This window comes from Microcaecilia unicolor, chromosome 3 (assembly GCF_901765095.1).
Source record: "Microcaecilia unicolor chromosome 3, aMicUni1.1, whole genome shotgun sequence".
Classification (NCBI taxonomy): Eukaryota; Metazoa; Chordata; class Amphibia; order Gymnophiona; family Siphonopidae; genus Microcaecilia; species Microcaecilia unicolor.
The window spans coordinates 294,334,139-294,357,866 of NC_044033.1; the positions used below are offsets into that span (position 1 = coordinate 294,334,139).

Sequence of the window (23,728 nt, forward strand, 5' to 3'; positions counted from 1 at the left end):
AAAAAAAAAAACCTGGGAAAAAAAACACCACTCAGCAAAGGCTGACCCCCCTACAACCACATTTACATTTCACCAACAGAAAGACCCCCCTCCACAAACCTCCATGACAAACAAAACCACACACACACAATACAACAGAAACACACCCTCAAAGCCACACACCAATCCAACCCACTTTGCCAGCACAGCACATCCCACAACCCCCAAGCAAAAAACAAAACAAAAAAAGACACACATCAACAACCTGCACACACCCCTGCACCCTCACACACAAAATAACTCTGTGACACATACACACACACAAAAAAAGCCACATGCTAGCGCCCGTTTCATTGGTTTCGGAAACGGGCCTTTTTTACTAGTGTACAATTAATCCATAGATACAAGACAATTTTAGAAAGCTACTTGGTGATGCAAAGATTTCAAGCAGATCTAGGGTTAGGACAGGCCAAAACAGCACTCATGTACTTTCCCTTTTTAAATGAGAATGCACATATACCAGACAGAGAATCTGGTCCCCATCCTCAGTGAGTTTGGACTCATCCCCACATCTTCTTCCCCATTCCCCATCATATTGCTATTGTCCCCTCACCAACCCCCCAGTTTTCTTTCCCATCCCTGTACCATCCTGCATTTGCAGCGATCTTGTAAATTCAAGAAAAACATATTCTTATTATGTTAAGCAAGTACAAACACGTTATGTCAAGAGAGGAAGTAAAAAAAAAAAAAAACCCACAAAACTTAGTGGCTGATATTCAAAGCAATTTTAAGTGGGCAGGAATCTTTTCTGCCTGCTTAAATTGCTTACCACCACCTAAGTGGTGATATTCAGCGGCACATAACCGGACAGTGCCACTGAATATCACCAGAGACCGCAGTTGCCCTTGGAAAATAACTTGCTCCTGCCCCCAACAACCACAAGGGATACAGGTAGACCTGGGGAGGGGCTTTGATTTTCACAGGCTGGGGATAAGAGGCAGAAGGGCTATTTTGGAGGCTAGAAGCAGGGTTTAAGGGACTTTCAAGTTAAAAAAAAAAAAGTTATTTTGGTCCTGGCTGAATAACAGTTGGAACATACATAGGCTCTGCGGCCACCCCAATCAAATTTAATCCCATATATTCAGTGCCGGTGTTCAGATGTGGCCCGGCACGGCATATTGAGGGCAAATAGCTGGCGACGGTGTTTAAAAAAACGCTGACCGCTGGTGGCTGAATATTGGCTGCTTAAGCAAACAAATAAGTACCGGTATGTAAGCTGTTTCTTAAATATTTAAGTCCATAATGTTCTTGCTATTCGACTGAGTTAAAACTAGATGTGTGCACGGGGAAATAATCTGGTCCCCTTTCCCAGTCAGTTTGGATCCATCTCTACCCCAGCCCAAGTCAATTTTTTCTCCATCCACAACATAAATGGATCTTTTGTCACCAAATTCCTGCAGATTGCCCATAGTTCACATCCCTGTACATGCAGAAAGACTGCAGCCGCATTAATTGGCGTTTGTTTTGCAGCTGCTAAATTGGAAAAGCAGCAGCAGTGACTGGGGGGAGCAGAAGGTGTGAGGTTAGACACAAGAGGAGAGAGAAAAAAGGAAGATGCTGGATGGTAGGATGGAGAGAGGAAAGAGGACAGTGAAAGATGGGAATAAGAGCAAGGGGAATAGGAGAGTCAGGGTGAGGAAAAAAGATGGGAAGCTGTACGTAGATGCAATAAAAAGAGTGAAATTGAAGACTGAATTAAATGTAGACAAAGGCAGAAAAATAATTTCAAGAAAGCTGAAAAGGAGAGATAAATATGTGTGATGTGTTATGTGAAGATGGTGGAAAGTGGAAACCAGAGTCAGACCAATTTTAGAAAAATAAAATAACCACACAACACAAAGTAGAAAAAATAATTTTGTGATTAGTGTATGTCTGTTTTGAAATTTCAATTTCAAAGTCTCTACTGATTGCAGCTCAGGGGTACTCAGTTGAAACTTGTGCGACCTAGGAGGTACTCGACTTGAACAAGTTGAGAAACACTGATATAGTGAGTGTGCTGGCTGTAGCTTCTACTGTTGGATCCACCAAGGAAGTAAAGTCACCAAGAACCAGCAGGTGACAAACTCAGCAGCACTGGAATCCAGACCCCCAAGAAGAAAGGAGAATGAGTCCCAACAGGGATATTGCCTGAGGAATCACTTCTTCCTCGCAAGACTCAATGTATTTTTCACTGGGAACCTGGGCCTCAATTAGACCCAGAAACAGCCTACTTTCTAGATGCTACACCAGGCCACATCTCCACCATCTGCTGGGGACTGAAATGCTGAAGAGCTGAAGGCTGCACCAGTCCCCTCCCCCTATAAGGGAAGTGCCATCAGCGCATGAGCTTTTTTTCTCTGTTTCCAGCTGCTGGTAGCGGGACACAACCCCCTAGTTTGGGCTAGTTTGTACAATAAAGAAATAAAAAACAAAGCACATGCTAGCAAAAATTTCATTTATTAAATATTCTAAGTATTTCACATAAAAGGACAGCCTCACTCAAAATGATAAAAAACACACACATTTATGTGGTCATTAAAAAAAACTACATTTAAAAAAGAGCCCATTCTGTATGGCCAGTCCATGCTTGTGTTCTGATAGGAAAACAAGAAATACTTGATAAAAAAATGTAGAACAGACTCAACACACACACTTTGCAGATATGGGTTGCTTAAGTCAGAAAAACATGGACAAGAGTGTAAATCGACTATCTAATTCCAAAAAGGAGGTTCCACAAAACCTCTGGCAGAAGCATGTGGCATATTCCACTACTCAGCCTGTGAATGAGCCATTTAAAAGGAAATGCTTTTGACCGTTTGCTAAGTAATACTCAGTATACATAACCAGTGGGATCATGCCCACACATAATCAATTTCACTGTCATGTCCTTAAAATTCCTTAAAAAAAAAAAAAAGTCTTCCGTTTAAAGGCGTTCTCTCCACACAGACACATATCAAACTAATGTACACTGGATTCGCCCAGATGCTGGGAATGACAGACATGTGTTCGCATAAATATCAACGTGTGTGACGTTTGTTTGTCTGCAACTTTCCTAAGTTTGTCAGCACCCACAAATGAAAGATACAGCAATTTTAAGAACTTCAAATAAGCTTACAAAGTAAACATTTCATAGGCATTATGATCAATATTGTCATTCCTCATCTTTATTTGTGCAATACTGCTGGAGTCTGGAGGTCCTTTAATAGCATTTCTTGAAGAACCCAACCCATCTTAGTAAGACTCCTGGAAAATATTCCCACAAACAGAGCACTGCAAATCCAGAATACGTCCAGGCACTTGGATTCTGATTTGCATACATCAACACCTTAATAGTGGGTTTAGTTTTTCTGGTAGTGTGTGAAGATGTGTAGACCACAAGATCAGGAGTATCAGGACAGTTGGCATTTTTAGCATTAAATTACACCAAGTTTGACAGTTCTGCAATTATTTTTTGCAATTCTCTCATAAACTTCAAATACAAAAAAAAAAAAACCAAAAAAAAAAAAAAAAAAACCCAAAAGCTTAAAAAAGGACTGGTCCATGCTCTTTCACACTGAATACGGTCCACGAATTTCACAATCCATGTATCTTCAGTCCACTCTTCTATCAAAACCACTGAAATGTTACCAGTGTACTGTCAATGTACTGTCAATCAGTCTGAAAAGAAAACACTGGTGCCTCAGTTCATTAATCTGACCTTTAATGCACTTTGTGAAGAATGCCCAGATGTTGAAGCAGGACAAGTCTTCAAATGCAAACGACCCTTGGGGAGGTCCTCAAGAAAGTCTGAACACACAGAGCATAAAGTGCCGAGTGTGACTCTTCTGAATACTATTCTCAGGGCTCTCGACTTCCCTTTTGGGTGAAACTTGCACTGGTGGAATTTACAGGGAAAAGGGCTGCCTTCCCCTAATTACTGTCCCATCTCCATTTCTAAAGCAGGAACTGGTCCTCGGGAGCCTTTGCTCGGCATCCTTGGCACATTCTCTTGTGCCTCAGTAACCGGTCTGTCCGAGAGAAGGCCTAAAGCGGGGGGGGGGGGGGGGGGGGGGGGGGGGGGGGGGGGGGGGGGGGGGAAGAAATAAAGAAGTCATACAGCAACAGTACTACAGGTTACATTGTTCACTATACAGCATGTAAGATACCACCACAGAGTGTTATACACTATCAGCTGGCAGTGACTAGTTTTTTTTTTTAACATTGGCCACCACCAGCTGAATTATGTCTGGACATTCAATGCCAGCCTCTCTCTGTCTACTGAAATTGGGTATCCCAGTAACCGGTGGCCTGCCAGGAGTTGTCTGGTATTAATGATATTCAGATGGTACCTGGACAGCACAGCCTTTTTCCTATCCTAAGTTAATCAGATAATTATCTGGGTATATGAACTCCTGGCTTTTCTCTGATTCCACCCCAGAATGCCCCAGCACTAACCCCCTAATTCTATAAAGTTGCATGCACAATTTGAAGCTTATCACACAATTTGCACATGTAAGTTATAGAATAGTGCCAGTTACTTGCATAACTTAATTGGTAAATTAGCTGCTAATTGGCATTAATCAATAATTGTCTATAAGTGATGTTAATTAATGCTAATTGGCACTAATTTGTATATATGTATTTTAACTGTCCTTAGTGGGAATATCCATAACACAATGGGACCTCGGATGGGCGGATCAGGCATGTGCCTAGCACTTATATGCACAGGTTATAAAGTACTGTCAGTTACGTTTACAGCAACCACTGAGGTAGCGTATATGCTCGCGCCTAAAGTTAGGCGTGTAACTGCGGACTTAGGTATTTTATAAACAGCAATTGCATGTGTAATTTCCGATATAAAATTTGCACTCTGTATGCATCATCCTGGCGCCTAACTTTAGGCAACCTGTAGAAAATTGCCCCCTAACTGGTGAGTCAGTCAGTCCCAATATGCAGTGGCTTTATTTTGGTTAAGTGTTGCTGAATATTAGCATTTGTGCTGGTCACTGCAATTTAACCTGGCAGAAGCCTCTCCTTTGAATGTCGACATCTAAACGCCAACATTTATTTTGTAACAAATTTTAGTTAAAACTCACTCTGGTCTTTGCACCAGGTTCCACACTGGATCCAGTGGTTTCCAGGAGGCCCCTAATTTCATGAAACACTTTGGTGAGATGCCCAGTATGTCAACAGATGTGTCTATCACTCAGCAGCTTACACGCTGCTCAAAAAGGCCCATTTGGCTTAGCAATAACTGCGTGTTGTTTTCATGGCTTACTGATGAACTGAAGGTTATGAAGCACAGACATTAGTCTAGAAGGAGATATGCAAAAAAAATGGACATGTCCCATGCCCTTGACACAAAAACAGAGGTAGACTTAGAGATCTAAATCTTCCATCACAGGAGTAACTTATCCTCTGCCTCATTCCACAACCCTTGCCTGCCTTGCTCCACCAAATGACTGCTCATACCTGTTGGCAGCGTTCACAATGATAGGGTTTTTCCCCGCTGTGCACTCTCTTGTGGCGCTCTAGGTGATACTTCTGGATAAACTTCATATCACACACATCGCACTGAAATGGTTTTTCACCTGCAAAAAAAAAATCACACAGAGTGAGGGTTCCGTTGTCAGGTTGGATGTCATATTTGCTGGTACAATAATAAACATGAGTGGGGACGTGTGGATGGGGTTAATGTTAGACGAGAAGGGGGTTATTTAGTCTTTGGGGGGACTTCCTTGTCCTTCCCATTCAGGGCCTGTGGGCGCTGTTTGGTGGGGGTATGAATGACGAGTGGGTAAGGGGGGGGGGGAATGGGAGGTGGGAGTGGGGGGAGATGGGGGTTTCTGGGGGGGACATGGGGGGGGGGGGAAACAGGTGGGGCTATATGTGGGAATGTTGAATTTGATTGTAAGGGGGGAGGGGCTCTTTCCAATGTTTGTTTGCCTAACCTGGAATACAGTACATGGCTGACTTCAAGATCTTGTCTTATAATGTTAAAGGCTTAAACACACCATACAAAAGACATTCCCTGTTTACAGAATTGAGACTTGTTCATCCACATGTGGTCTTCCTGCAGGAGACCCACTTGTTAAAGAAGGCGGGGGGGTTTATTAAGTTCCCCGCAATATCCTAGTGTGTACTTTGCTTCTGATTCACAGGGAGCAAAAAAGAGGGGAGTGGCCATTATGTTCCATAGAGACGTGCAGGTACAACTTTTACATTTAAAGAGAGACCCTGAAGGTCGTTACTTGTTCTTGCATGTCCTTTTGGAACAGGAGGAGTTTACTCTGGCGTGTGTTTATGCCCCTAATGAGAGACAGGAACAGTTTTATGTACGACTTCAGAGGGTTTTACTGAATTTTGTTTGGGGCAAGTTGTTGGTAGCAGGGGATTTTAATGCTACTATGCAGCCTAGGATGGACAAATCTACTTCTCCTGCTGCGATTGACTATAAGATTTCTAAAGCCTTGGGGAGTTTTGTGGACTCAATGGGTCTCTATGATGCATGGCGAATTGGACACCCGAGAGTTCGAGATTACACCTTTTATTCACATGTTCATCTATCCCACTCCCGATTGGACTATTTGCTATTATTATTATTATTAGCATTTGTATAGCGCTACCAGACGCACGCAGCGCTGAACACCTGATACAAAGAGACAGTCCCTGCTCAAAAGAGCTATTAGATAAGACTTTGTCAGAGGGGGGAGGGGATTCTTTCATTGGGCATATAACTATTTCGGACCATGCACCTGTTTGGGCTATTCTCCCCTCGCTGAGAGAGGAGCTTAAGGATCAGAGATGTTCACTTAATAATTGCTTGTTACAAGATCCAGAAATTGTTAAGAATTTTGTTCCTATTCTAAGAGAGTACTTTGATCTGAATCTTGAGTTGGGACCATCGTTGGGTACAGTGTGGGATGCTTTCAAGGCAGTATCAAGGGGCTATTTTATAAAGTGTGCTAGTAAACGCAACCGAGATCAAAAGGTACGTTTGAAAGATTGTATGGATAGACTGGGGGTTTTGGAGGCTAGATACAAGGCTACTGGGTCGGTGTCTGACCTTAGGAGGCTTCAGGCTGTGAGGTTGGAACTGGCTGTGTTGCATGATGAGAGTCTGAAGTTTGTGCATGCACATTTGAAACAAGTTCACTACAAATGCACTAATAATCCAGGTCGCTTATTGGCAACTAAATTGAGACAGATGAGAGCTGATAAACATATCTTGCGAGTGAGGGATAAGGGTGGGGAACAGGTCCATAAATCTGCTCAAGTTCAGGAATGCTTCGCACAGTTCTATAAGAAGTTATACATGCAGGATGCCACTGTACAAGATGAGGAGATTGATAACTACTTAGCCAAGAGAGATTTGCCAGGGTTGTCGGAGTGTCAGAGAGAGAAGTTGGATGCCTCAGTGACAGTAGGAGAGGTGCTGAAGGTTATTAAAGAGCTGCCGGCCGGTAAAGTTCCTGGCCTAGACGGGTTTACGAATGAGTTTTATAAGGCCTATGCGGGGGAGTTAGCCCCATATCTGGTAATGGTAATTAATTCAGTGCGGGAGGGGGCACTTTTGCCATCATCAATGATGGAGGCTTGGTTGGCTGTTATTCCTAAGCCATGGAAAGATAAGACTTCCAGCTTATAATCGAAAGTGATCGCCAGCCATCTTCCGACACAAATCGGGAGATGGCCGGCAATTTCTTAAAAGCGGCGAAATCGGTATAATCGAAAGCAGCATTTTTGACAGCATTGCCACTTTCCCGTTGCGTCGCCGGCGAAAGTTCAAGGGGGCGTGTTGGTAGATTAGCGAAGGCGAGACATGGGCGTGGCTACTAGATGGCCAGCTTTTGCCGATAATGGAAAAAAAAAAAGCGGCGTTAAGCAGTATTTCGCCGGCTTTACTTGGTCCTTTTATTTTCACGACCAAGCCTCAAAAAGGTGCCCCAACTGACCAGATGACCACTGGAGGGAATGGGGGATGACCTCCCCATACTCCCCCAGTGGTCACCAACCCCCCTTCCATACTAAAAAAATAAAACTAAAAACCTTTTTTGCCAGCCTGTATGCCAGCCTCAAATGCTGTACCCACCTCCATGACAGCAGAATGTGTTGTATCCTCCGACAGCCTTTCCCTGGTTGTGATGTGGCTCTCGGGTGAGTGTGACACCTTTTCTGTTAGGTGCCCTGCAGAGTCACATTAGCAATGTATTGTGGTGGGTGTGGGGTACTGGGCTCTACTCCCATGGTGCTTTCCCCCCTGCCAACTGGGTCAGAGTGTGCCCTGTTTTGTTTCCTGTTGTAGTCCATGCGGTAGTGGCCATTTTTGTAAGCCAGTTTTAGTTCCCTTTCCTGTGTTACCCACGTTAGAGAACGTAGTTCTTACCTTGAATGGTGCTGAAAGAGGGCATTGTACACCACTGTGCCAGCTCTGACCTACTACTAATCTTAGTACCTGGGGACTCTTTGCCAGTGGGGCACAACCTCTGATCTGCAGTTAACTGTGAGTAAACGTGCTTATTTCAAGAAAGGACTTTTTCAGAGAGATTAGTCTTCAGGTGTGAACTGGTGTGCCATAGTTATACAGCAGCAATAAGTCCTAGAGGCTGTATGCAGGTCCCTGGAGCAAATTTAATGGGTGCAGTACATTTGTGGGTAGTGGGTTTGGGGGGCTCAACTCCCAAAGTAAGGGAGCTATGCACCTGGGAGCTTTTCTGAAGTCCACCGCAGTGACCCCTAGGGTGGCTGGTTGGTGTCCTGGCATGTCAGGGGGGCCAGTGCACTAAAAATGCTGGCTCCTCCCACGGCCAAATGCCTTGAATTTGGCCGGGGTTTGAGATGGACGACATAACTTTCCATTATCGCTGAAAAACAAACCCGGCCATCTCAAACCCGGCGAATTCCATGGCATTTGGCCGGGCTAAACCATATTATCGACAAAAAAGATGGCCGGCCATCTTTTTCGATAATACGGTTCCAGCCAGCTGTAGCGCCGCCGCCAACATAGATCGCCGGCGATCTATTTGGCCGGCGACGTTCGATTATGCCCCTCTATGTGTCCTTCCTATCATCCGATTTCTATCTTGAATACAGATGTAAAAATTCTGGCGAAAGTGCTTGCTAACAGACTGTCATTGGTACTCCCTCAGCTGATCCATCCGGATCAGGTTGGGTTTGTGGCAAATAGGCAGGCTATGGATAATATCAGGAGGACTTTGGACTTACTCTACGTATCACAAGTCAAAGACATATCGGTAGTCTTGCTAGGCCTAGATGCAGAAAAGGCCTTTGTCAGGGTGCATTGGGGGTATCTGGATAAGGTCTTGAATAGGTTTGGTGTGGGTCCGTTTTACTTTTCCTGGATTAGAGCCTTTTATGCCTCACCTGTGGCTTGTGTTAGGGTCAATGGGGGTCATTCAGGCTTTTTTAAATTGGAAAGGGGTACTAGACAGGGCTGCCCGTTGTCTCCTCTTCTATTTGCTCTGGCGATGGAGCCTCTAGCAGCCTCAATTCGGGATAATGAGGATATTACGGTGTGATGGTGAGAGGGAAGGAATTTAAGATTTCCCTTTTTGCGGATGATGTCCTTTTGTCTTTGACCAAGCCATGGGTATCTCTTCCAAATTTACTGAAGGAAATTGAGGCATATTCGGCAGCGTCTGGTTATAAGATGAATGCGAGTAAGTCCATAGGGATGGCGGTTCCTCAGATGATGGAAACTTTGACGAACTTTTTTGCATTTAAGTGGGCTGCGAGGGATATTAGGTACCTCGGGGTACAGATTCCATGGAACTTATCAGAATTGTTTGCAGTTAACTACTTGCCTCTTCAACAGGCAATTGGAAGGGATTTGGAACGATGGAATTCTATGGGTCTTTCCTGGTTTGGGAGATTGCGGCGCTTAAAATGAATATCCTCCCTCGTCTATTGTACTTGTTTCAGGTATTACCATTACGTTTGCCGCGTTCTTATCTCTCTAGTTTGCAAGATAAATTAGTTCGTTTTATTTGGAATCAAAAGAGACCACGATTACCGCAAACCTTTTTGTATAAGTCCACACGAGAGGGGGGATTGGGGGTACCAAATCTTTTTTGGTATTATTGCGTGGCGCAGTCGAGATCGGCGATAGAGTGGTTTAGGAGGGAGGATCATAAATTGTGGGTGCACACTGAACAAGATATGGTTGGTACTCGTTCCCTGGGACATTTGATGTGGCTCCCCTCTAAATATAGGCGGTAGGGTGGACTGTTTTCCACCTACAGTACAGGCTACATTTTATTATTGGGATCTTTTGTTTGCGGTTCGACAGCCCTTGCTGTCTAGGCTTGCGCTCATAGGGGATAACCCCGTGTTCGAGCCAGGGATTGCTAACACTGTATTTCAGCGTTGGGCGAAGTTGGGATTGGACCTATGGGGGCAGCTATACGAGGGAGATGAGGTGGTTCCTTTTGAGAAGTTGGTAGAATCCTATAGGATTCCGCTGAGTGATCGATATGCTTATTTACAACTGAAGCACTTATTGCGGCTTACAGCACATAAAGAGACATTAACTCGAGATGTTACACTGTTGGAAGAAATGTGTGTGGATAATAGGAGTACAGGGGAATGATAACAACTCTGTATGGACACCTGATGTTGCGTCTTCAACCTTATACCTTGCATAGGAAGAAATGGGAAACTGAACTAAATTTTACTTTATCAGAGGCATCTTGGTTGCACCTAGACAGAGGTCTTTCGAAGGCCTCTCTTTCGGTCGCTTTGAAGGAGAACGCTATTAAGGTATTTTATAGGTGGTATCTTACTCCTGTGAGATTACACCACGTTTGGTTCAACCTCGGATAAGTGCTGGAGAGGCTGTGGGAGTTTGGGGACTATGGGTCACATCTGGTGGACCTGCCCTAAGGCGAAAGCCTACTGGAAGGGGGTGCAGTCCCGGATTCAGGTCTGGATGGGTAGAACTGTGAAGTGGCATCTTGCAGTCTTCTTGCTGGGGTTGAGAGCTGCGGGTCTTACAGATTCCCAATTTAGGTTGCTTAAGGGAGCCTTACATGCAGCCCGTATTAACTTGGCTCAGAGTTGGAAGTCACCTAAGGTTCCTTCGGTGGTGAGGTAGATATCAAAGGTTTGGTTTATATGTGAAATGGACCGTTTGACTGCAGAGAAAAAGAAAACAATGTCAAAGTGGGAGCAGGTGTGGAATCCTTTTGTGACAGCTTGTTCGGTGTGAAAGCAGATGGCTGACATGATGTTGGATTTGCTCATGGAAGAATGTTGGAAAGGGATGGGGGGGTTGGGGGGGAGGATGGGGGAAGGGGGTTGGATTAGAGTAGGGGAGGGGGTCGTTGTTGGGAAGGATAATATAATTATAACAATATTTAAAAGGCAAAAATTGGAGGTCCATTAGATAGTTCTTGCAGCATTGATTTTAGTTATGGTGAATGTTTCCATATTTTATACTCTATGTTATTGGTCGAGGTAGACCACATATTATGTTCTGCATTACCAAAGTTGGATTGTTGATTGCTGTTATACGTTGTCAATGCTAAATAAAGACCTTTATAAATAAATTTTTAAAAAAATCACACAGAAATGTCAGAAGGTTCTAGGTAGTGTACCACTTTGTAAGCACACACATGAAAGCTTCTGCACTGAAAGGATGCTTGTTTGCTAGCAAATACGAGGACCTCATCCTGCCTGCTACACAGTTAACTTGCTGGCCAAGCCATCATACTCCACCTACACTTGCCACCTTTGTCTTTAAAGCCAGTTATTCAGCAATAAAATGAGCCAAGATAGTTCTTCTCTGTCATTTCTACTCAAGCCTGACAAAAATAAAAATAAATCACACAGCACATCTGGGTCACACTCCGAGCCCCAAAAAAACCTGAACAGCCACCTCAGAATCAAATATCAACAAAAGCAGAGTCCAAAGCTCAAACTAGATTCACAGTTCAAGACCTCCTTCAAAAGCAGTTACTTTTTCTCACTGGAGGGCTAGTCATCTGGGGGGAGGGTTTCTTACTTTTTGCATATGCAGCTTTGGATTGGGAAGCCTGGCTGATCAAACTATCTATGTCGTGCATAATGCGGCCACGGAGGTAATGTCTTTTAATGGATAAATTTTGACATTCCATGACAGGAATAAACCTCACTCCTGTGTCAGGGTATGTTGGAGATGATCTCAAATTTTCCTTCATTGGGGGCAATGTCTCTAACTGGGTTAGTTTCACACGTATCATGACAGCAATGAACCAACATTCCTTACCTGTATGGATGAAGATGTGTCTCTTCAAATGATAGCTGCTCCTGAAAGCTCCATAGCAGTGCTCACAAATAAAATTCTTAGGGATGGTCATCTGGTAAGTTCCATTCTGTTCAATCATCACCACCTGTAAGGCACAGCACAACGTCACCTTCTCTCATGACACCAACTGCTAAAGACAAGCTTCAAGTCCTTTATGCTATGTAACATTTTAAAAAATGACAAAATGGTAATACTAAAATACAAACAAAAACCCCTAGTGCTGTCCTGACTCTGCTTCCTTGGAGGTCTTACTTTGATGCCGGCAGAGGACAGTTTTCATATTATTCAAAACCTGAGTATGTTGGTCTTCTATGATATCCTACTATATAAATGAAGAGTGACCGACTTGCCGCTCACATGCGCGGCACGTCACAGATCTCTCCCGACGTCATGTCACAGGTTTCTCTGTACGTGCCGTTGAAATCAGCCGGCAGCTGTCGCTCGCCAAACACGGGCCGGCCCGCATGCTTCTCGTGTCCTGGGGCACCCCATGCCAGCGCTCCTGACCGGCTGCTGTGGACGATCATTACCGGCGGGGACAGAGAGAAGGCCCTTTATATGGCCAACACAAAATTGGGGCAAAAATCCACCGTTGCTGGAGCAGAAAGCGCTGCATCTGCTCCTGCTGTGACAGATTGCAGACGCGGCGGCAAGTCAGGAGGTGGCAGGGGATTCAAGATGGCAGCGGTTCCCACTGAAACTGGAACTGTCCTTGAATGCTGCTCCATCAACTCCCCTGCTGCCACCAAAGCATATACTGGTCCCAACCCCGGTGCCACCAACATAGATGCTGAGAAAGGTACAGGCTGTTCTCTCATACAAAAAGCACAGTGACTGGAGGCATTTAGAGAATGTCACTGACACACTGGACAATGCTTAGAGTGTGTCACTACCATAAAGCTGCAGACCGTGCAACTAGAGTACCGAACACATGAGCGTCGATCCTAAGAAGCACCCCTACCAGCCCAAGAGAAATAGCTGCAGAGTTCAGAGCCTGCAAAGTTGTGTGACACCCACACATTATTACCTCCTGTACTTTTACAAAACAAACAAAAGCGGGGAGAAATTTTACTTCTTCCTTCCTTGATTCTCTCTTTCTTTTCAGACAGACGCACACACACACTTTCTCTGTCTCTCACTCTCTCTGAACTCACTCTCACACTCTCTCCCTTCAGACAAGCGCACACACACACTTTCTCTCTCTCTCACACAGTCACTGTCTCTCTCTCACACACACATACACACACAAAATATCCTGGTCTCTCCCAACGTGGTTAGAGACAGGACCAGATCGACCCTGCTGCCAGGCAAATCAAGAGCCAGCACGCGGATGATCCCACCAGGACAGTCACCTGAGGGCATGTCGGCAGCTCAGTAAGTTGCTGCAGGGCTGAAGCGGCGATCCGGGAGACAGGCCGTGGGAGCTGTGGCGACCCATTCATTTTCGGGGGTCAGGGCGGCGTCAAGTTTTGGCTGCGTCCTGCATTGGCGAAGGGATGCTGCAGGGAGTGAGAGCGGCAGAGCAGGGAGCAGACCGGCGTGGATCAGCTGTTCGGCTGGGGCAGTGGACAGGCCAAAAAGAAAGAGAGAAGCTCGGGAAAGCAGAGAGAAATTTATCTTCTCCTTCCTTGACTCTCTCTCTCTTTCAGACAGACGCATACACACACACTTTCTCTCTCTCTCTCTCACACGCACATACACACTCACTCTCTCTCTCTCTCTCTCTGAACTCACTCTCACTCTCTCTCTTTCAGACAGGTGCACAAACACTTTCTCTCACACACACACACCGAAAAAATTTGAACAATAAGGGACATGGGAAATCACATAAGTCTAACAATAACAAAGTTCAAATTCTGAAGGATCTAATGCTGTTTACACAAAAAACATAGTATATAAACCTGTACTATACACATCAACTGACATTATGTTCATCAACTTTTAAATTACATTTCAGAAATCTTCCCCGTTTTGCTATTTCATTACATACAACAGAAATTTCGCCCATTGTAACAGGCTTTACGGCTTGTTTTCAATAAAGTGAAGATACTTACGTGTAGCAGGTATTCTCTGAGGACAGCAAGTCATTCATTCTCACATGTGGGGGGATGTCATCCACATCACCCAATGCACAGCTTAAACAAGCTTTAAGAGCACACACAGCGTCCCCACCATGCATGCATGAGTGCCTTCCCACCTGCTACAAGAGCGTGGGGCCATCAGTACAACAACATAGCATAGAATCAACTCCAAAGGGGAAGTGGGAAAGTATGCGAGAATGAATTGCCGCTGTCCTCGGAGAATACCTGCCACAGGTATTTTCGCTTTCTCCGAGGCAAACAGACCATATTTTTACATGTGGGAACCCCTAGCTACTAGGCACACTGAAAACCACCACCATTGGTCAAGTGGACCTTGCAACGCTGAGGGCAAAAGAAGTAATTAACCTGAAACTATATACAACTGTGTGACAGTGCAGTCTGGAACAGAAATAAATGGGCCTAGGAGAGTACAGTTGGATTCTAGACCCCAAACAATTCTGAAGAACTGTCTGTCCAAACTGACTGTTGTGTCAGGTATTCTGCTCAAGGCAGTAATGAGATGTGAATGTGTGGACTGAAGACCACGTTGCAGCCTTGCAAATTTCATCGATGGAAGCTGACCTCAAGTGAGCTACCAATGCAGCCATGGCTCTGATATTATGAGACCCTTGACATGACTCTCAAGAGTCAGCCCAGCCTGGGCATAAGTGAATGAAATGCAATCTGCCAGCCAATTGGAAATAGTGTGTTTCCTGATGGCGACCCCCATCCTGTTAGGATCAAAAGAAACAAAAAGCTGAGTCGACTTTCTGTAAGGCCTAGTCTGCTCCAATTAAAAGGCCAATGCTCACTTGCAGTCCAAGGAGTGCTTTCACCAGGATGGGCATGAGGTTTTGGTAAGAATGTTGGAAGAATGATTGACTGGTTCAGATGGAACTCAGACAACCTTAGACAGGAACTTAGGGCGCATGTGGAGAACTACTCTGTTGTGATGAAATTTAGAGTAAGGTGGATCCACCACTAGGGTATGAAGATAACAGCCGCCAAAAACAAGACCTTCCAAGTCATGTACTTCAGATGACAGGAGTCCAGTGGATCAAAAGAAGCTTTCACCAGCAGGGTGAGGACAATGCTGAAGTCCCATGGAACATGCAGAGGTTTGACAGGAGGTTCTGTTAAAAGCAAATCTCTCATAAAACGAACAACTAGAGGCTGTTCACAGATGGGCCTATCCTCTACACGGCAATGGTAAGCACTAATTGCACTAAGGTGAACTACAGAGTTGGTCTTGAGACCAGACTCAGAGAGGTGTAGAAGGTATTCAAGCAGCGTCTGTGTAGGGCAAGAAAGGGGGTCCAGGGCCTTGCCCTCACACCAGTCAACAAACCACTTGAAAGAGTAACACCTCTTGGTGGAATCTCGAAATCCACTGAGGGGGTGCCCCACACTCGGAAGATCTCATGAGCGCCCATGTTGAGTGACCACTCTTGCGGTTAAATGACCCTGCTCAGTCTGATGGCCAGACGGTTGAATTTGCCTAGTAAGTGACCTTGAGGAGCATCCTATGCTGGAGCATCCAGTGCCGCATCTGGACAGCCTCCTGACACAGTGGGCATGATGCGGTACCCCCTGCTTGTTGGTGTAGTACATTAAAACTGGATTGTTTGAATGGAATAAAATTTGGTTCGACAACCGATCTCCGAAAGCCTTTAGAGCGTTCCAGATTGCCCGTAGCTCCAGGAGTTTGATCTGAAGATCTGATACCTGAGCTGACCAAGCACCCTGGATGTGAAGTCCATCCACATGAGCTCTCCATCCCAGGCAGGATGCATCCGTCATCAGCACTTTCTTGGGCTGAGGAATTTGGAATGGAAGTTCCACAGTCAAACTGGACCGAATTGTCCACCAAAGGAGATATTGAATCAACTCCGGATGACATACACTAGGTTCCCCAAGACTTGGCACAGCTGGGGAGCTAGGGTCCACTGGGCAGTTCTTATGTGAAGATGTGTCATGGGCATGGCATGAACAGTAGAGGCCATGTGGCAATACAACCTTAACATCTTCTGAGCTGTGACCTGCTGGCTGGCTCAGACCTGAGAGGCAAGAGCAACAAAAGTGTCTGCCCTCGGCACAGGGAGAAAAGCCAGCACCTGCTGCGTGCCTAGCAGGGCTCCGATGAATTCCAATTGCTGAATGGGATGGAGATGGGACTTGGGGTATTTTAAAACAAACCCTAGTAGTTCCAACAATCCAAATAGCTCTCTGCATGGATTCCTAAGCCCCGTCCTTTGACATGCTCTTCAGCAGCCAATCATCCAGTGTCTTGCGACTACTGCAAGACACTTGGTGAACACTCTGGGAGCCGACACAAGGCCAAAAGGCAACACGTGGTCCTGGAAGTGATGTGTCTCCAGCGAAAACCAAAGATACTTCCTGTGACCTGGAAGTATCAGGATGTGAATGTATGCATCCTTTAAGTCCAGACAGCATAGCCAATGGTGTTCCTGAATCATGGGGGGAGAAGGGTGCTCAGGAAAACGATCCTGAATTTTTATTTGATCAGGAATTTGTTTAGGTCTAGGATGGGACGCATCCCCCGTTTTCTTGGACACAAGGAAATACCTGGAATAGAATCGCAGCCCTTCTTACCCTGGTGGAACGCGCTCAAACAGAAGGGCGGAGAGTTCCTCTGCAAGTACTTGCCTGGGCTGAGAGCTGTTCAAGTGAGACGCTCTTGGTGGGCAATTTGGTAGTCATCGACACCAATGCACAGCGCAACCGAGACGAACTATCTGGAGTGATGCATGTGGGTAAGAGGAACCCGAATTATAGCTACGTCTTGCAAGGTTCCGCGTTAGGAGTTACGGATCAAGAAAGGGATCTGGGTGTCGTCGTCGATGATACGCTGAAACCTTCTGCTCAGTGTGCTGCTGCGGCTAGGAAAGCGAATAGAATGTTGGGTGTTATTAGGAAGGGTATGGAGTCCAGGTGTGCGGATGTTATAATGCCGTTGTATCGCTCCATGGTGCGACCGCACCTGGAGTATTGTGTTCAGTACTGGTCTCCGTATCTCAAAAAAGATATAGTAGAATTGGAAAAGGTACAGCGAAGGGCGACGAAAATGATAGTGGGGATGGGACGACTTTCCTATGAAGAGAGGCTGAGAAGGCTAGGGCTTTTCAGCTTGGAGAAGAGACGGCTGAGGGGAGATATGATAGAAGTGTATAAAATAATGAGTGGAATGGATCGGGTGGATGTGAAGCGACTGTTCACGCTATCCAAAAATACTAGGACTAGAGGGCATGAGTTGAAGCTACAGTGTGGTAAATTTAAAACGAATCGGAGAAAATTTTTCTTCACCCAACGTGTAATTAGACTCGAATTCGTTGCCGGAGAATGTGGTACGGGCGGTTAGCTTGACGGAGTTTAAAAAGGGGTTAGATAGATTCCTAAAGGACAAGTCCATAGACCGCTATTAAATGGACTTGGAAAAATTCCGCATTTTTAGGTATAACTTGTCTGGAATGTTTTTACGTTTGGGGAGCGTGCCAGGTGCCCTTGACCTGGATTGGCCACTGTCGGTGACAGGATGCTGGGCTAGATGGACCTTTGGTCTTTCCCAGTATGGCACTACTTATGTACTTATGTACTTATGAGTATCCACTGGTCGGAGGATACAAGTGGCCACCTTTTTTGGAAAAAATTCAGTCTCCCCCCGACTGGTAGGTCTTCTGGGATGGTCACTTTGACTGCAGCTATGCTCTGCTGGAGCCAGTCAAAAGCTCATCCCCGAGAAGAAGCACACTGGGACCGAGTCTGCTGAAGCTGGCAAAAAGTAGCATACCTACGTTTCAGAGAAGTAGGGACCTCCTCTTCAACTTGCCTTAAAACCTCCTAAATGAGGAGAAAGGTGCAGAAGTCATCTGGTGGGAGTGTGTGTCAACAGTGTGTTTCTTAATGAGGTCTGTGACTTTCTCCACCTTGTCTCCAAAAAGGTTCTCTCTCCAGCATGTGGCATCCGCCAACCTCTGCTGGATTGCAGGATCCAAGTCAGAGAGACGCAGCCATGAGTCTGCGCATCAAAATACTCTATGCAGAGATCCTAGATACCACATCAAAGGTGTCATGGGCGCCCCTGGCCAAGAACTTTATACACGCATTTTGCTACTTGACCAACTGGCAAAGCGATTCGGCCTGCTCCTGTGGGAGAGTCTGCCAAATCAGACATACTGCACACCAAGTCTAACAAGTATAAGCTTGTACAGAGCTGGTAAGATTGAATACAGGAGATGAGTATAAAGACCCAATATATCTTTTGCCCAAAAGAATCCAGGGTTCTAGCTTCTCTGCCGGGAGGCGCCCAAGCATAATCCCTACAACTCCTGGCTCTTTTCAGCATGGATTCCACCACCAAGGAATGAGGCAACTGAGGCTCGGATAAGATACATGGTGTCTACCTTCTTGGGTAGGACAGGGACCAACAGAGGGACCCCCTGCTCGTCACCTGAACATATTTTAGGATCCAGTGGACCGTCACAGCCTCTCCAGCACATCTCAGCCCTGGGTTCATCCTCCGACTCCAAACAAATGGGAATTGCAGCCGCCATTCTCCTGACAAAACCTAGGAAGGAAAGGCACTGAGGTGGAGGCTTCCTCCTGTGCTCTGGAGTGGAGGGGTCAGATGGCATACCATAGGACTCCTCCTCCAAGATGTACCATGAATCCTCATCAGACTCCCATGAACACTCTTCATCGGTGTCAGCAAAACACTCCTCATTGGGGGGGGGGGGGGGGGGGGGCAGAGATCAAGCCTGCCTCAAAACAGAGGAGCCATGTCCTTGAGAAGGGCGTTGAGTGGTTGGTTCCATCCTCGACACTGGCCAAGTTTCCTCCACCGATGTTGAAGGGGTGCCCACACAGGCGGCTGTCGACACAGGTGCCACATGCAACACCAATGTCGGAGAGCTCACTGCAGGCTTAGGACCTTGTGAGGCAGCAGCAAGAGACACGGCTGGTGCAAGTACCCCAGATGCCTATCAACACTGTTGTAAAAATCCGACCAAGAACTCAGAGAGTATAACCCAAATGTGCTCATCGATCAAGGTCATTGAGAAAGGCTGTGGTACCGGTTCAGAGACAGACTACTGAATTGCAGGGGTCGAAATGGGTGCCCGATACTGGCTGCATGGAGACCTGCGCACTGGCATGTCCTATACAGAGGAAAATGGTCCTCCTGGCACCAATGCTTCTTGGGGACCAAATCCCTTGGTGCCTCAGAGCTCCTGGCACCGTGCATCAAGGGGGATTGTGACTGATGCTTCTTGGCTTTCACCCGATGCCGGTCTTCGATGCTCCTTGGTGCCAAGGATGACGATGAATCCCCATGTCACCCAGGGTTGGATCTGATGCTGACCGGTCCCAGGTGCCCTGCACAGCGGCCAGCATTGAGGCAGGTGGTGACCCACTCAATATGCATGTCCATTCTCAGGGTCTGAGACAGGCCTCTCAGCCGTACGGACCAGTGCAACTCCAGATGTCGATGCCAATACAGATGCCAAGGTTTTGGACTGGGCTACAAAAATCTTTTCCCTTTGAGACTCTCTGGCCAACTGGGTTCTTTTCTTCATAAAAACACAAAGAACACAGCTGGAATGGGTATGTTCATGAAGACACCAAGAATGAGTGTCTTTGCCAGAGATGGTCCTATTGCACCGGCTACAGCACTTAAAGCTACTAGGAACCTACAATGACATGGAAGGAAAAACAGTAATGGCCAAATCAAATGGCTCAATGGTGATTGAAAAAGGGGCAAGCACCAGAAAAATCAAGGGACAAATGCCCAACCAGAGCTCAGGCCTGAGGGCCTACTGAGTGCGCCAAAAATAAAGGAAACTTAAAAATGGGGAAAATCAAATTAAAACTCTACAGGAAGGGAGCTGAACCTTTCGAAAAGAAAACAAATCAGGGAAAAAGACCTCGAAGGGAAGGTAGAAAAATAGAAAAAATATGCTCAAACACCAGACGCTATGAGGAGCGCAGAACAATCACATTCTCTCCTCGCTGCGGATGAGAAGAGACTGATGGTCTTGTGCTCATGTGGTGGGAGGGAAGGCACTCGCGCATGCTCTTAAAGCTATATTAGCTTGTTATGCTCTGCACTGGGCGAGGTGGATGACATCACCCCCACATGTGAGAATATGGCCTGTTTGTCCTCGGAGAAAAACTGTCTTAAAGTAACAATAGAAAACTAATCAAAATAATGTTATAGCTCACCTGCTTTCCATATCAGATACATAAGTACATAAGTAATGCCACACTGGGAAAAGACCAAGGGTCCATCGAGCCCAGCATCCTGTCCACGACAGCGGCCAATCCAGGCCAAGGGCACCTGGCAAGCTTCCCAAACGTAAAAACATTCTATACATGTTATTCCCGGAATTGTGGATTTTTCCCCAAGTCCATTTAGTAGTGGTTTATGGACTTGTCCTTTAGAAAACCGTCTAACCCCTTTTTAAACTCTGCTAACCGCCATCACCATGTTCTCTGGCAACGAATTCCAGAGTTTAATTATGCGTTGGGTGAAGAAAAATTTTCTCCGATTTGTTTTAAATTTACTACACTGTAGTTTCATCGCATGCCCCTTAGTCCTAGTAATTTTGGAAAGCGTGGACGCTTCACATCCACCTGTTCCACTCCACTCATTATTTTATATACCTCTATCATGTCTCCCCTCAGCCTCTTCTTCAAGCTGAAAAGCCCTAGCCTCCTTAGTCTTTCTTCATAGGGAAGTCGTCCCATCTCAGCTATCATTTTAGTGGCCCTTTGCTACACCTTTTCCAATTCTGCTATATCTTTCTTGAGATGCAGTGACCAGAATTGAACACAATACTCAAGGTGCGGTCGCACTATGGATAGGTTCTTCCTTCATATGTGACATGATTAACTTCACATTTAAAATAAAAAACGAAAAAAAATTGACAGATAAGTCATTAATTCCTCTGAATTTTAATTTAATTTAATGTGGGCCTTTATAGTCCGCTTGACCTTCAAGTTGAAGGCAGAGTACAAATCAGTTTTGTGACAGTTTACAGGCAAAAATCGATTTACAATAGAGTAGTATTTTACAGTGGAATGATAACTTACAATGGAACATTTAAACATAACATCAACAGTAGTGTAACATTAACAATGGAGTTTGTTTGCCTGACAGCCACAGTGGATATTGATTAAGTGATATTTGGGGCTTGTTTATATATTGAGTGATAGCGTCTTGTGGGAGGTGATTCTTGTATTGATTGGGTTATATATGGTCTGAGTGCCAAGGCATGTTCATTTGATCTTTCTACATCCTGGTACTCTTATTCAAGGGCTCCTGCCTGTTTTGTATGTATTGTTGAGTCCCCAGGGTAGGACTCTCTGATAGGCCGAAGAATTTTTGGAATAGCCATATTTTTTTAGTAGGCGGCGGAATTTCAAGTAGCCTGATGTTGTTCTGACCTTTAAAGGTAATGAATTCCATAGTTCTGCACCCCTTCCTAGCAGCGGCTTGTTGAAAGTTTTTTTTTTCAGGCGACATGCTTGTTTATTTGGGAGTACCAGTCTGATTTCTGCAAGTGAAGCTACAAGTTACCACATACTGCATGAACCAGATACTACCATATGTAAGGCAATGTGTGATACTTTTTTGAATAGGGTAGCTCCCAGAGATTGAAAGGGCATTTTAAAGATCTGCAGCAATGACTTAAGACTAATCAAAACGGGGCAAAGGCACAGTGCTTTTTTTGTAGAAAAAAAGGTGCCGGTACTCATTATGGGCGGGGTCACCACATAGGGCTCCACCCCTATGATAGCCACACCCACATTAACCACACCCCCTATACCAGCCATGGCGCATATAAACAGACATCATTGAAAATATTACAGTACTATAGGAGACAAAAATAACGTGATTTGCTAAGTAGTAGTAGTAGTATACCCAGTGCAAAATAAGACAGCCAATGTAAATTCTCAAATTGGACATATTACAAACACTAAAATGAAAATAAAATGATTTTTTTCTACCTTTGTTGTCTGGTGACTGTTTTTCTTTCCATATTGGTCCCAGTCTGTGATTCTCCTTTCCTTTGTTTTCGCTTAACTCTTCTGTGCCATTTGTCATTTTTGTCTCCTTTTTCTTTGCTTTCTTCAATATTTTTCAGGCTCTCTCTCTGTCCAGATTTAATTCATTCTTACTATCTATTCTTTAATTTCCTTCATCTACCTGTGGCTTTTCATCTTTTCCTCACCCTTGTTCTCCCCATGCCCCTTCCTTTTATTCTCCAGTCTTTCTCTATTCCCCTTTTCCATCCAGCAGCTCTGCTTTCTCTCCCCATCCTTCCAGTGTCTCCCCTATTTCTTTCTGCATTCTTCCATCCAGCGTCTTCCCTCTCTCTCTCCCCATCCTTCCATCTGTTTTCCCTCTCTCTCTCTCCCCAATCCTTCCCTCTGTTGTTTTCCCTCTTTCTCTCTCTCCCCAATCTTTCCCTCTGTTGTTTTCCCTCTTTCTCTCTCTCCCCATCCTTCCATCTGTTTTCCCCTCTCTCCCCAATCCTTCCATCTGTTTTTCTCCTCTCTCCCCAATCCTTCCATCTGTTGGTTTCCCTCTTTCTCTCTCTCCCCAATCCTTCCCTCTGTTGGTTTCCCTCTTTCTCTCACTCCCCAATCCTTCCCTCTGTTGGTTTCCCTCTTTTTCTCTTTCCCCAATCCTTCCCTCTGTTGGTTTCCCTCTTTCTCTCTCTCCCCAATCTTTCCCTCTGTTGTTTTCCCTCTTTCTCTCTCTCCCCAATCCTTCCCTCTTTTTCTCTTTCCCCAATCCTTCCCTCTGTTGGTTTCCCTCTTTCTCTCTCTCCCCATCCTTCCATCTGTTTTCCCCTCTCTCCCCAATCCTTCCATCTGTTTTTCTCCTCTCTCCCCAATCCTTCCCTCTGTTGGTTTCCCTCTTTTTCTCTTTCCCCAATCCTTCCCTCTGTTGGATTCCCTCTCCCTGCCAAGTTTGGCGCGAACGGCGCGAAGTCGCGACGCACGCGGCACCAGCCCCTATTTCCGGCCGCTGCTGCTTCTCCTGTTGAGCAGCAGCGGCCGCTACACAAAGAAAAAGAAGATTAACAAAAAAAATTTGAAACCTGGCTGAAACGCGGCACCCCGGCACTGTAGACAGCCATTAGGCATTGGCTGTTGCCCCGCAGCCGCTCCTCCTCTTGCTTCTACGTCACTGCGCTCCTCCGGGGTCTTCCTCCAGGGGCAGTGACGTAGAGGCAAGAGGAGGAGCGCCTGCGGGGCAACAGCCAATGCCTAATGGCTGTCTACAGTGCCGGGGTGCCGCGTTTCAGCCAGGTTTGAAGTT

At 45.6% G+C, this 23,728-nt stretch overlaps 1 protein-coding gene across 3 annotated transcripts in view; it reads right to left on the reverse strand.

Moving 5' to 3' along the window:
* Positions 1 to 1,935: 1,935 nt before the first annotated feature.
* The window catches only part of ZNF740 (zinc finger protein 740), a 112,272-nt gene continuing 90,479 nt past the window's right edge, over positions 1,936 to 23,728 (reverse strand). For all 3 annotated transcript variants that reach the window (XM_030198183.1, XM_030198184.1, XM_030198182.1), the window contains exons 4-6: positions 12,263 to 12,386; positions 5,470 to 5,588; positions 1,936 to 4,041 (exon numbers count right to left, since the gene is read on the reverse strand). In XM_030198183.1, the coding sequence (XP_030054043.1) occupies positions 3,952 to 4,041; positions 5,470 to 5,588; positions 12,263 to 12,386 (333 nt within the window). In that variant the 3' untranslated portion in view covers positions 1,936 to 3,951. The remainder of the gene's footprint in view (positions 4,042 to 5,469; positions 5,589 to 12,262; positions 12,387 to 23,728) is intronic.